General features: G+C 35.4%; 1 protein-coding gene across 2 annotated transcripts; it reads left to right on the top strand.

The window, feature by feature from the left end:
• Positions 1-2,246: 2,246 nt before the first annotated feature.
• Positions 2,247-7,631, top strand: cUnh8orf89 (chromosome Un C8orf89 homolog). Of its 2 annotated transcripts, none has more exons than XM_084399381.1 (7): positions 2,247-2,634; positions 2,818-2,857; positions 3,450-3,559; positions 3,951-4,086; positions 4,167-4,262; positions 4,385-4,440; positions 6,030-7,631. In XM_084399381.1, exons 1-7 carry the CDS (start codon positions 2,589-2,591, stop codon positions 6,158-6,160), a joined length of 615 nt encoding a protein of 204 aa, XP_084255507.1. In that variant the 5' UTR covers positions 2,247-2,588; the 3' UTR covers positions 6,161-7,631. The 2 variants fall into 2 exon arrangements, with proteins under 2 accessions (XP_084255507.1, XP_084255506.1); XM_084399380.1 differs by having other exon boundaries at positions 2,309-2,634; positions 6,056-7,631.
• Positions 7,632-15,158: the final 7,527 nt, after the last annotated feature.

The following is a 15,158-nucleotide window of genomic DNA, read 5'->3' as shown; positions in this document are numbered from 1 at the left end:
TTCAATTAATATATTTAATGCATATCAATGAATATTGAGCGATTTTCGGTGTTTTTTACTTAGAGCAAGTACAAGCAAAATATGTCAAATATGCAAAAATACAGCAACAGGTGTACATTTGTGACAATGAAATGTGTTATGAGCCCACCTTCGTTGAAAAGATAGTTCTTAAAAGAGTAGCTACAACTTTACAATAAGTTTCCATTATATAAATGCATTAGCTAACATTAAAGGGATAGTTACCCATAAATGAAAGTTCTGTCATCATGTACTCGCCCTTAAGGTTTTCCAAACCTGTATGAGCTCAACACAAAAGAAGATATTTTAAAGAATGTTGGTACTTCTTATTACTAGGAAATGGCTACCATCACTGTCTGGTTACCAACATTCTTTAAAATATTTTATTTTAGTTCAGCAGAAGAAAGAAACTCATGAAGGTTTGGAACAACATAAGGGTATGACGACAACATTTTTGGGTGAACTATCCTTTTAGCTAACAATGAGTGATACATTTGTTTCAGTGTTTATTTAAACAGTCAGTCACTGGATGGCTTTAATCTGGACTTTCTAAGACATCTATCTCAGATGCTGGGTAGCTCATGTCTTCACTGCCCTCTACAGTTCTTTGCGTTCAGAATGAGCAGTTTCTGTAGCAGCCAGTAGGAAGGAACACTATCAATGGCGCATCTGTAAGTTTGTGTAAGTCAGAGTAAGGCCAAACTAACCCAGCAAGCAACAGCCGTCATTTCACCGTCTATAGACCCAATATAGTATGGCTATGAGTAACCCTTCTAGCCAAAATAATCTTGAGTTTGGTTACATGTCGTTTTTGCCAAAGTAACTTGCGAGATGTATGATATTCCATCATGTAAGCAACGTAAACAGTGATTACAAGGTGTTTGGTTTCATTTCTTCACTCATTTCATTTCTTTGTTATCTAATTGATGACTAGTCTATTCTTGGGCCATGGTTTAGACGTCTATTAGCCTACCTACATTTTCACTGAGGCTACCTACATTTTCACTAGGCTTGTTTTAGCCTAGACCTCTTGGCTGTGTTTGGACGGCTATTATGTCTTTTAAATGCAAAATTGCTTGCTGGGAAGGCTTTATAGTTGGATGTGTTTTGTTTGATGCTTCTTAGTTTGATGTGCTCTCTAAACCACGGTGCATAGTGGTGATATACCGAAACATCCAGAAACTTACAACTGCTAAAACTCTCAACAGCAGTTCAATTGATGTGAATGGATGTGTGCTCACTGTGGTCCCTCGTTCACTATCTTCTTCTTGGTCTTGCTAAAGTTCTGGGAGAAGTTATTTTCTTGGCACATAACTGCTAGTGCTTCAACCTCACTTGAATCATTCAATTTTTTCCCCCTCAAAACTACCAGAAAGAGAACAAACGCAAGTGTTGCTGGGGGAGGACACTCATCAGTCTGATAGGGGAACGAACAGTAGCCTATTATTAGTATGTAAAGGCTTCTCTGTGACTTTTTATATAATCATTGCATCTGTGACAAATGAATTATGCACCCAAACAGCCAGCTGACACAGGTTTTAACCCATGAACAATAAAAACCAGTGGATAAATCAATGAAGCATTTGCACTTCAGTGTCTCAAAATTAGTCTTATTTGCAAGTTATTGGAAGCCTCTGTACTTTTTAGGTGCAAATGGATGTGTCATCCATTATTAAACTCTATATTTCCAGATTCAGTTATGAACAGCTATCTTTAAATGATTACACATATAAACAGATATTACTTGCCATATATATTAGTGTGCTATTAGCTAATGCCTTTAATATCTAAGTTTTCAGCCATGTGATATGAATAACTAATGAATGAACCGAAGCAGATCTGTGTTCCTTCTTCCAAGACATTTGAAGGAAACTGCCTTTACAAAGCCGCCACCTGTTGGACTGGCACTGTAATTACACATGTATTTTGGGGAGGGGTTTCGATATAGAAGTGCTGGTTAAGCATTCATAACATTAGTTTTATTTCAATACAGTAAAAAAATATAAGTAGGCTACATAAAATTAAATAAAATGCTGTATTCAGCATTTTTACATTCATACATAAATCCAAGCTATTTTTCTATTGTTCACACACATGCAAACTAATTAAAACCAACAAACCGCGTGTGGTTTATTTATATAAGTTACACGTGTGCGATTATTTGTAAAAAATCAAATAACATTTTGAGTTTACCTTGTCACTAAATTCTAGTGTCACGTGGTTTTGGTAGTAGTAACTGTGGTAACGTCGACGCAATGGACTCCGCTTCCTTCTTTTTTTTTTTTTTTTTTACATTTATTGACCGATAAAGGCCTATATTTTTTAAATAATGCCCTTAATTATTAGTGTAAGCCTACTTAAACGTACTAAAATGACGTTATAGTCTGTCTGACATCCAAAAGTGGAGATGAAGCCTAATAGCGTCGTTAGACCCAAACTGATCTCACTGCCAACTGAAAATCGTCTGATAATGAAGGACATTACAGACGCGCGACCCAGTTGTTCTTCCAACTACATCTCCAGTCCTCCAGTTTCTGGATGCTAACAGTTACACGTCTGCGGAATCCAGGATGAATGTTTTTTCAGCGAGGGAGAAATATCCATGCCGCCCGAGCTGTGAGTCATTTACAGGCTACTGAATGCAGGGCAGCTTAATAGTTAATGTCTCTTCAACAATATACAATAATATTCTCTTGATGTATTTATAACGTTTAATTAAACGTTCAGCATGCTGAAGAGTCTGCAGATAATGAACTGTATCTGGTGTTTTATTAACATGTACATTTAATGACATTGTAGATTCCAGGGATCTAGAGCCTCACAACTCTATTACTGATGGGTGAGTAACGTTAGGCCTATACTAACAAAACCATATGATTTTTTAGGATATGCTGATAATGTTGTTGTTTTTGTGTACGTTCTTTGAAGTATCATCGTAAATTAAAGGGAAAATTCACCCAAAAATGAACATTTTGTCATCATTTACCCAAGTTGTTCCGAACCGGTATGAGTTTCTTCTGTTGAACACAAAAGAAGATATTTTGAAAAATGTCGGTAACCAAACAGTTGGTGGGCCCTGCTGACTTCCATAGTATTTATTTTTTCTACAATGTGGAAGTCAATGGCTAAGTTGCCGTCAACTGTTTGGTTACCAGCATTCTTCAAAATATATTATTTTGTGTTCATCAGAAGAAAGAAACTCTTAGCTGCTACCGGTTTGGAACAACTTGAGGGTGACTAAATGATGACAGAATTTTCATATTGGGTGAACTATCTCTTTAAAATGGCAATCATTCTGTGCATTTTTTTGTCAGTTTTTACCTCATATCAAACTTCTAGAGAAACCTATGCAAATATTGAGATGGTTTTGGGTCAAACCAAACACTTAAAAATGGCAGAATGAATTAAACCAAATTCTACATTCTTTTCAGGTCTCTGCCTCCATTGTTAGCCAAAGACCGTGAAATAAATATTTCTGGACGTCATTTATTATTTGATAAACGATGGAGAAATGGAACATGCGTCACTAATGAAATAAGAGGTAGGCTATTTCCCTCTTTCCATTCATAATATATGAATCATGCTGGAGACACTTATTGTATCATTATTGTTAGTATAGCCTACAAATGGGAAAAATGTCAAGAGAAAGTGTCTTAGTACTATGTGTGTATTCAGATTGATGATAATGTCACATCATTATTTGATGAGATGGAACAAATGTGTAATTGGTAGTTTCAGTGGGGTAACCAGTAGATGGCGCTCACAACATTCACAGTAATATTTTGTTTGCAGCAGTTAAATGTATAGTCTATTGGCATAGTAAATTTGGTCAGGGAATGCTTTTGCAATTATTTTAGATAAAAGTGGTTGAAATGGCCACTTTCTCAGGAAATTTTAAAGGTTTGTAACATCAAAATGTTTCTTTTTCCAAGCACACGGTGTTCTGATTAACCACAACCCCACAAGTCCACTTTCTCAGGAGTTCCATGTTTATCATTCTCACAACTTAACCAAATTTGCCCACCGCAAAGAACTTTCCCCGCGCGACCCAAGACCACATATTTACGGGTGAGTTCTTCAAGATTGCTAATGTACTGTGCGATATTATGATTTTCTTAATTTACTAATATTCTTTGCATCAATTCCAGGTCTGATTATTTGACCTCATTTCCATCAGTTCTGTTACCGGCCACCACTCCATCTGTCAGTGGAAGACTCTGTTTATCTCAAAACTATAAAAACAGGTAATACCATTTAATAACATAAGGTAAATAACATTTATTTTTTGTATTTGGCTATGCATATGTGTACTGTTTACTGTATATTTCACTCTCTCTTGTCTTATTCCTTGCATTTTTTTTTTCAGGCCAAGGGTAACAAACAGAGTCCGCAATCTCTTCCCTGTTGGTGCTAACAACAAAAGTGAGCATTTCATCTTTAACAAGTTAGCAGTGATTAACTGATTTATTGTCATTTACCATGTTGATAACTATGGAATAATACACAATTGAATAAAAACATGAATAAAACATAAAAAAAGGTAATTGCAATCTCTCACAATTCTGACTTTATAACTCGCAATTGAGAAAAAAAGTTCGGATTGTGAGATATAGGCCCCTATCTTGCACCCAGCGCAATTGACTTTGTACACCGACGCATGTATCATTCCTATTTTGCACCCGCGCACAGCGGACTTTTCCCTCCACAGACGCACGTCGGTAAACTAGGAAATGCATTTGTGCTCCCGGGGGCGGTTCAGCGCAAAGAGGAGGCGTGTTCCGGCGCAAACGTTCCCTGGTGCTATTTTGCAGATTTAGAAAACAATTGCGCCACTGACCAGGAAAAACCTAGTCTAAAGTCAGTGGCGCGTTGTGCATGTTATTCATATGCTATTTTAAGGGCGCATGCTTGGCCATAATCAATGTAGCGTGTGCACAACGTGCATGCACTTTGCTTATCTCATCTACACACAGACGCAGCAGTTCTCATTTTTAGAAAACCATACATTATTACAAGGAAAAATCTTAACACACGAGGGAAATCATTGTGGTGTCCATGAAAATGTGAAAAAATAGGCATAAATCTAGCTTACACATTTACCCAATTTTTTATACGCCTGTTTAACCGAAGCTAATTTGGGTGTGTTTCTCCCATCCCCATACAATGTCACTTCTCTGTCTTTTACGGCCCTGACGAGAACGTCGGTCTCCTCGGATGTGAACCGCTCCTGGCGCGCGCCTGGCAAATCCGCCGTTATAGCAATCCGCCATGGAACAAGCACGCCTGCTCTTAAAGGGAATGTGAGATGTCGCTCTGATTGGTTTATTTCACGTTACGCCCAAACCACACCTATGAATAATGAAGCTACTTCAGACCAACCCATTTTAGATTTGTGTCGGGCGCAAGAGTCATTTATCCCGCCAGTATAATAGCAACAGTTACTTGCGTTTCGCGCTTGATACTTGCGTTTCAGATCGTTAAAATAGGGCCCATAAACTCACAGTTGCAAGCTATAAATTCCGAATTCTGAAAAAAATCAAATAAAGTCAGAATTGTAAGATATAAATTTGCGGTCCAAACTGCAACTCACAATTCTGAGTGAGAAAAAAAAAGTCAGAATTGTGAGATAACAAGTTTTTACTTTTATTCTGTGGCTTAAGCAAGTTTCCATAGATAACACTTCTAAGTAGACTGTTGTTTTAAGTTTATTTATGTCAGTTGGTGCTAATAAACTTAGCACATCGTATGTGTTATTTAGATGTTTTCTCAGTGTTTAACAGGTGAGATCTCTCGCTTCACTCCTGTTACAGATTCACAACACAGACATTGATGAATGTGCACATGTGTTTTCATGAGCTCACAAACATTACTTAACACTTAAGTACACACATACCTCTCGTCCTCCCTGCCAGACACTAGGCCTTTATTGAAATCCCCAGTCTTTTGTATGAGGCGAGGAGAGTGTTACCTGTGTAAACCTGAATAAGCAAACTGTGCTCTTGTCTAACCAGCCCGTGGGCCGGTAATTGTTTTTCAGGCCAGTCGTACCCTGATCCACACTTGGGTGCCTCAGCATCTTTTGTTCAGAGGCTCACTGAGATTTCTAGTCTGGAAGCAGAAACAGTCCGGCAGGAGAAAATGAAGAGGCTTAGAAAGATCAATAGGCAGGACTCTTAATAGGAGTTCATTAGCCAAAGAGGAAACACATGACGCCTGCAATCACAACTGTGCCAAAGACGGAGCAAATAAAGTCAAGGGGAAAAACCTGAGAGGTACCGAGTGCAGACACTTTATTATGATCACAATACTTTATTATAGCGACAATGAATGTTAAAAGTCTTCACACCCCTGTTAAAACAGCTGTTTTTTGTGATGTAAAAAATAAAACAAAGATAAATCATACCAGAACTTTTGCACCTTTAACGTAAAAATACCACTGAAAACCAAAAGTGACACATTTCAGAGAAAAATTATTAATATGAAAATTGCATAAGTGTGCACACCTTTTTAAAACTGGGCATGTGGCTGTGTAAAAAATTGACAAATCCTCTCCCGTGGCCTCATTGGATAGTGAAGTGACTATCGAATGCACTTCGGAAGTAGTAGGTCATCCAAAGACTTTTCGCCTACTGTTTTTTCGGACGTACTACCCGGCTCACATACTGTTTTTTGCACACTGTATAGGCATACTGCATACTGTACATACTACTCCACACACAGAGGAGGAAGCGAACGAGGAGAATATGGACGTGGTTATGCCAAGAGAAAAGAGGCCATCTTGGCATGGCCATTTTTGGTCACATAACCGTGACAACGGCCGTCTTTGATCCTCTATACCGGTACGACGTAGGACCACCGTTTAGGAGCCACAACCACAGAATTTGACACGATTGGGCATCTTTCATCTGGAACAGCACAAAATTATACAATGTATGCCATGCATTAAAGGAATGGCTTACAAAAACATTTCCAAGGCATTAGATATACCTTAGAACACGGTGAAGACAGAAATTATGGCACAACAGTGACATTATCAAGAACAGCGTGTCCCTCCAAAACTGATGAGAGGACAAAGAGAAAACTTGTCTGAGAGGCTGTCAAGAGACAACATTAAGAGAGTTGCAGCTCTTTCTGGTTAGTCCCTACAGTGACAGCTGTAATCTCCATCTGCCTGGGCTATGATTTATCTGTTTCAATTTTTACATCACAGCTGTTTAATAGTGGTGCAGACTTTTTATATCCACTGTAATTATAAAATAAAAATGGTGTTTGTAGAGACCCATTACATTTCTGGTGTAAAACTATCAGGGATTGTTGAATTTGATATCAAATTCACTTGAAAGTGTATTTTGTATTCGCCAAGAATAACTGCCTTAACATTGCCTTAAACTACAGCACTTATATGTTGTCTGTCATGTTGCACATATGGAAAAAATGTGTTTTGTGTATTGCCTTGAGTAATCACTTGAACTTTTTAAGAAAGTACTTTATGTAATTATGATCATATGCAACAAACATTTATTTGTCAAAGAAGCAAGTTGCTTCATCATTATCAAAACGTTGTTTTATTATAGTGGCTGTTGTAACTGCACTATTAAACAATATGAAACTGTAAGCATATGATATTTTTTATTCATATTTTCGATAGACTTATATACCAGCCATTAGCAATCACAAACATTGGCTGCTGTATGTTTCAGCCGATGACAGTGTTCATTACAGATGCAGTAGTTGAATGCAGCTGGCAGGCTGTGTCTTAGAGAGCGTGAGAGAGCTTCATTCTACACCAAAGTGTCTTTTGTCAGAAGGAAAAGGGCCAGGTTGATTCGGTTCAAGACTAGGTTGGCACATTCTGGGCAGAGAGAAGAGAGATAATGTCTTTTGGCTTCAAGACTTTATTACAGGAGCCACCTGCAATGAGAAGCAGATCATTATTATTATTATTATTATTATTAATCAATAAATAAATGTAATTGTATACATTTTTAATGGTAATGATTTCCAGAGGGCTGATTATTATTATTATGAATGAATAAATAAATAAATAAATATTTTGTTTAAATTGTAATGATTTTTAGAGGGTTGGTTATTATTATTATTATTATTATTATTATTATCATTTCAGTAAATTAATTACAATATTTATTTGTTTAAAATGGAAATTATTTGTAGAGGGTTGTTTATTATTAATTAATTAATTAATTGATTCAATTATTAGTGTAAAATGGTAATGATTTATAGAGGGTTGTTTCATTATTATTTATTTTATTATTATTATTCAATAAATAAATGTAATTTTTGTAAAAAAAAAAATGGTAATGATTTATAGAGAGTTGTTTATTGTTATTATTAATCAACAAATTAATGACATCATTTATTTGTTTAAAATGGTAATGATTTATAGAGGGTTGTTTCATTATTATTATTATTATTTATATATTTTTAAATTGTAATGATAGAGTTGTTTATTATTATTATTAATCAATAAATGATTACATTATTTGTTTGTTTAAAATGATAAAGATCTATAGAGGGTTGTTTATTTTTATTATTATTAAGCAATACATACATTTATTTATTATTTGCTTTATGTATTATATATTGTACAATATTATTGTAATATTGAGGGTTTTTATTACTATTAATATTATGAATCATTAAATTGATTAAATTATTTATTAATTAATTTAAAATGGTAATTATTTCTAGAGGGTTGTTTATTATTATTATTATTACTAACAATTAAATGATTTATTTACTTAGCTACATGTCTGTCTGAAGACTTTGCTGTAGTACCTCAAGCACTCTCAATGGCTTGTTTTGTTTTTTGTTTTTTTCAGCGAGTCCTGGCTTTAGTCAACTTTAGTCAATCAAAATGACCCGGAACAAACAGTCAACAAAGAGTCCTTTAATAAAAGGCTGCCGTAGACCTGCCCACAAGCGCATTATCATTTCAGTTCAGCTCCTTTTAACTCACTCCAAATCAGCCTGACTTACAGTTCAGAGCTATTATATAGCTCTGTTTCTCCTCTTCGAAGTAGTTTCAAACTTAATGCCGATATTTTGAAATACTTGATAAAGTGATAATCGTTGTAAAAATTTGAATTAGAATGAGGACCTGTGAAGTGATGAAAAGTATTCATGTGCCTCTTTAGTGTAGATATTTGGCTTTTGTGATCCATAAAATGACCACTGGAAAGAAATGCGACCCAGTCAGGTTAATGGTAATGATATACTTCAGTAAGTTCACTCACTGAGAGTAGACAGTGTCCTCCTCTATCTTCATGAATCTGAGAATGGAGACGGTGCCCAAGCCAAACCTAAAGTCAAAGCCAAATCCACAAATCAAAAGGCCCAGATTTGGCAAGAGTTTTGAGGGTTTGCTCAATAGAACGGTTCAAAAGTCCAGTTCAAAGAATGACTTTGATATCAGGTGACATCAATATGTCCACTCTAAAACATAAGAAACCTTTTACAGTTGCTTTAGTGTCTTTTTCTCAGGTAGGTGGGTGTGACTTTTCTTTCTTTCTTTCTTTCTTTCTTTCTTTCTTTCTTTCTTTCTTTCTTTCTTTCTTTCTTTCTTTCATAATTGATCTATTTACTTTATTAAGACACATTATTGGTCGTATTGTGAGGGATTCGTTTTATTCCAAAAGAAAAAAGGATGTCTTCTTTCATCAAAATGTAATAACTTGCTCTGCTTCTGAAACGACTTTCATCGTTATTTTTTAATCGTTGCCCCACTTTTTTTTTTTTTTACTCAGAAATACCTGATATTTCATCAGTAAAAAGTTGTGAATGACACAGTTTGTTTTGGTTCAGAGATTACCAGTTAAAAAAGAGTTGCAGGCATCTTGATATATTGGTAAATCATAATTATGAAATAAAAAGTCATATTTATGTCTTAACTAGTGTCAAAATTGACATAAGTCTAAATTATAACAAAAGTCAAAATATAAACATTTCAACATTTCAAACTTTTACATCATAATTATGACTATCAAAATTTTGACTTTTTATCTCAAATATGAAGTAGTATCTCTTCTAATTTAAACGTTTTGTCAACTCTTTATGTCATATCTGACTTAGTATAGTTAATAATAATATATAATTTTGACTTTTTTATGATTTGATTATGATTTACTGAAGCGTTTACTTTTTTATGTTGCAGAAATGGGCACCTTAAACCCAAATAAAAATGAATTAAAGGTCATTCAAAATCTGAATCTGTCTTAATTTTCACTTTACATGTCATAATTCTGACTTTTTGTCTAATAATTTCAACTTTTTATGTAAATTATTAAATGCCATTTTAATCTGAGTATGAGCATGTGTTCTAAATCATAGACTTGCACCTTGCACTCATCAAGATTATGTATTTAAACGAGATTTGACTAATCACGTTTATCTTTTTCATCAGATGACAGTTTCAGATTTTGGACATATTGACCTTGACCCACTTATTTTGGTCAGGGTCAGAGAACATCCGGTATACAAGCTTCCCTCATGTGATGATGAGTAACAACATCACACGAGTAATGATGAAGAACTCTGGATTCTGAAGAAAAAGTCCACTGTCAATTATGTTTTCACTGTCCACTATTACAAGAGAGCAGGGGTTACTGGTCCACTGATATGTCTTTATAAATGGCTGAACAAATATTGTTCTGAAATCTTCATGGCAAACATACAGTTTAGCCTTCTATATCTGCACTCTGCTTCAAATGTCCATGACAAACAGACTCTCTGTTCTGTCCACTGTCAACAATGAGGGCACACCTGCACCTTAGACAAACAGAAACGGGAGTCTGGTTCACTACATTATCAAGAGCTGAGTCAACAAGCCATCAGACTGTAACAGAAGGAAACTGAGTGAAGAGAAAATAACCCGTCCTGATATAATGCAGAGGTTTTCAACCGGGGCTTCGGAGTTAGGGGGTCTGTGGAAAACTTGACAGAGAGGAAAAGAACTGTTCAACTGTATATATAGTTTTTTATATGGTATGAGTTAAGTTTGTTTTGTACGCTAATGTTCAAAAGTTTAGGGTCAATAAATTTTTTCTAATCTTCTATTCAGCAAGGATGCATTAAATTGATCAAAAGTGACAGTAAAGACATTTATAATGTTACAAAAGATTTCTATTTCAAATAAATTCTGTTCTTTTGAACTTTCTAGTAAACAAATCATCCTGAAAAAAGTATCTAATTATCTAAAAAATGTTGCTTGAGCACCAAATCTGAAGTCTGGAATCACAGGAATAAATTATATTTTACAATATATTAAAATATAAAACAGTCATTTTAAATTGTAATAATATTACAAATTACAAAATATTACTGTTTCTATATTTTTAATCAAATAAATGCAGTGTTGGTGAGCATAAACCTCTTTCAAAAAAATCTTACCACAATCTTTTGAACATGAACATAAACAGCTTTATATTAGCATTGGTGAAATCTTTGCAAAGATGTCGTCATATTTAGGGTTCCTCTGGCACCACTGCTTTGGGACAGGTTTGATTTAGTGTTTACTTGCATTGGCAGTTTGTTTCCAGGACGGTTTTGTCAGGAGGCTGTGGTATGCATAACACTGACATGACCCCACACAACACTCTTTCACTTGTTCACAATAAACACTAACCACTCTTACACACACAATGCATCTTAATGCAATTAAACATGCTTAATGCAAAAAGTCCATTCAAACGAATGACATGAATGAACTCTATAGAGTCTGCAAAACTAAAGACAGGGACTCTTGTTCAAAAAAAATTCAAGAGACAGCAGGGAATCCAAGCACATAAATACAGTGTTCTGGTAAATAATAATGGACTTTTGCTGTATCTATAAGGAAACCTGCGCAGGAATGTATTCCCAATGTTTTCTCAAGCACGCAATTTCCAAAATAAAATAGATGGCTGATGCTAGATGAGCTTGATAGAAATGTATTTTTATGTGTTTACTATCAGAAACGGTTCACAGTGATTCTTACATTTGAATCAGCATTCGCCTGCTGAGTATAGTGAGGTCATTTCCTGTTTTTGTTCCCAGCTAACGGAACCGCTTTGGCAAGGCTCTCTCAAAATCACCAACAAACACTCTTTGAGTAATGTTAACAGAATGTTTGTTCAAAGTTATTTGTTTTTTAATAATGTTCTTAAAACTTTAGCACAAAAACATTATTTATACATTGTTCATGGAAAAAAAAAATCATTGGTCATTCTTTAAATGGTAGTTTCAGAATGTTTAGAGAACATTCAGAAGTCACATTCCCGTATTGTTTGAAAAATGAACTTACTGCTCGCGTGTCGGTCAAAAATGAGCGACGATTGTTTTTTTATTATCATTTTAGGGGATTTTATGGTACTAAATTATTGTTATGCAGTAGTTAAAATCAATGTATTCACTTTTTGAGCATGGACCTGAAATTCATAAATCTTGAATGCATTTGAGTACAGACTTAAATTTGATCTCTTTTTAAGGATGACACTTGGCAGGTTATTGCTGAAATGAAAAACAGTAAAAAAATATATATAACTTGTAAAAAGTTATACAATTTTACATTTATTGTAATGAAAAATGCACAAAATTACAATTTTCATATGAAATATATATTTCCCAAAACACGTTTTACTCTGAAACAGTGAGAAAATCAAACCCATGAATCTAAACAAGCTGAGTTCCAAATTTGAGGTTGAAATCTAAAAAAATTTGCTTTTAGTAAGAATTTGTTTGTGTGCAGTACCAAACGTTTTCAATAGATGAAATTCGTCTCCCGTTCATTTCCACCACGAACAATACAAGTGTGACTTTTTTTTTTTTTTTTTTTTTTTTCAGGAACATTTGACCTTTTCAAATTATGTCCATGATTTTCTTTTTTGTCCACACAGCAAGTGGCAAAACATAAATAAATGTAAAAAAAAACCTGTAAAACAATGACCAAATTGCACCAGAGGGTTAGCAAAACATTCTTAGAACATATTTTTGCTAACTGGGATGGTGATATTGATGATGATGTTAAAAAGTGTTACTCTTGCTTGAACTGGCTCCTTTGTTACACTGAACAATCAAAGCAGTCGAGACTGCCGAGTCTCAACAGATCGAGGATAATTCTCACTAATATCCCGTCTTTCCCTTGATCCTGCTCTCTGTGCATGAGCAGACCCTCATTCCTCTCATGATTAGTGAGAGTTCCCCGTGGAGGACACAACAGTCTGAACCAAAAAAGTTCAGGTCAAAACATCAACATTTTCATGCCTTCTGTGATGTTTCCTAGCTAACAGGAAACTTTCCAAGAACTTTGGCTAATCTTCTGGCAAGGTTCTCTTCTTTTGTATTGCCATTGTATTTGTATTTGTATTGTTATTGCAATAGTAGATAGAGGACAGGTTCGGTTTCAGTAGCGATGTGTCATACACAACGATATGTGCTCTAATCTCACCTCAAAATATGAAACTTGTTTTGATATTCTGCAACTGGATGGAATTATAGTCTGAAGCTAATAATCTGAGTTTGTGCCCATCATACACTACGCAATTTTCTGTGAAATATGTCAACTCTGACTGCCCAAATTCTGTAGACTGGTTCAGACTTTCGGCAACTATTGTCGACTCATTTAGACTGAAAATGGGGGCAAAAATCTGAGCAAAAGTTGTGTATTCCAGCCTTATACTATGGGGCAGTTAAATGCTTAAATCTGATTGGTTGACGAACTTCCTAAGGTGTGCAATAGAGTTCAACAGTTCCCACCCCCCTTTTTCAGCAGCGCTGGTTATATACAAAAAATATATAAACAACAGGATAAAAATGACAAATTATTTCCATGTTTTTGCCATGAAATTACATTTTATTATGTACGGAAAGCACATACTATCTTTCTCCCACTCTCTCTCCAAGAAAAACGCACACACGTACAGCACAGACACACACTCGCACAGAAACCTGTTGTCAGTAAAATAGTTTAACAACTTAAAAGCTACACAACATTTCTCACTAACAAGGTAATAACAGCGCGGTTCTTGAAGCAGATAAACTTACAGTTTCGCTATTAGTAGAGACGCTCTTCCTGGCAGAAGCCTCCATTACTAGCTCTAAAATGAAGTTTTGGAATTAGCAACGGATGCTTGGGATGAGACATTTAAAGGGGTCATATAATGCCATTTTTGGACAAGTTAATATGATTCTTTGGGGTCTAAATGAAAAGTTTGTAATATACTTTAATTAAAAATTCTCATTAGTATTGTAAGAAAACACTCATTTTACCTGGTCAAAAACAGCTCTGTTTTCAGCACGCCGTTTAAGTGCATGTGTCTTTAAATGATAATGAGCTTTGCTCACCCCACCCCTCTGTTCTGTGGGGTGTTTTGACACAATACAGGTGGAGTGTTGCCTTGACAACAGTTGAGGGTATATTTTGAAGAATGGCAGCGGGAGTCTCTGAGGACACATTTGTGCAACCAACCGTATCAATTTGAACCGGAGATGGACCCGGAACAAGATGACGGCCCCGAAGTTCGACAATATAAGGCTCGAACAGGACGTTTCTGAATGGTTGGTTAACGTAATGTCACTTTGATCTATCTTTGTATGTACTGGCAGGGTAGAGTAGTGAGATACGAACGCTATGTGTTTACTGATGTATATGTTAGTTCATTGACAGATTGATGTTACAGCTAATGGTCATGAAGAACTTTTTTTCGGTAAATGTAGGCTTGTCAGTGATGCGTAACGTTATCTATGCAGTGTTAGGTACAACTGTCAGGGCTGAAGCACTAACATTTTACTGATCTGTTTAAAAAATAACCAGTCTGTGAGACTATGACAGTCATTATTAGGCACATAAACAACACATACTCGGACAGGAGCTAATACCTTTTTCAATGTTCTCGTTTATAAAGCAGTCTGGTGTGTGAAATGATTCGGGCAAACATGAAAGCATTGACGTTGATCGAGGGAATATTATACTTGTAAAAGTGCATGTACCATTATATGACCCCTTTAATAAATTAGTCCTACACACAAGAGCGTTTTAAGGACAAAAACTCTCACGAGAATCCTGACTCTGATTCAGTTACGGCACTGCAATCCAATGTACTGATTAGACAAGAACTAATTCAATAACTCAATTCTCTCACCTAATA

Source organism: Rutilus rutilus, assembly GCF_951802725.1.
Source record: "Rutilus rutilus genome assembly, chromosome: 24".
NCBI classification, from domain to species: Eukaryota; Metazoa; Chordata; class Actinopteri; order Cypriniformes; family Leuciscidae; genus Rutilus; species Rutilus rutilus.
The sequence above is the reverse complement of the archived record's forward strand: the minus strand, read 5'-3'. Positions and strand labels throughout refer to the sequence as shown.

Coding starts and splice junctions, on each gene's coding strand:
- cUnh8orf89 (XM_084399380.1), top strand. CDS start 2,589: ATGAATGTTTTTTCAGCGAGGGAGAAATATCCATGCCGCCCGAGCT. Junction 3,560..3,950: donor CGTCACTAATGAAATAAGAG/GTAGGCTATTTC, acceptor TCTTTTTCCAAG/CACACGGTGTTCTGATTAAC. Junction 4,087..4,166: donor CCAAGACCACATATTTACGG/GTGAGTTCTTCA, acceptor CATCAATTCCAG/GTCTGATTATTTGACCTCAT.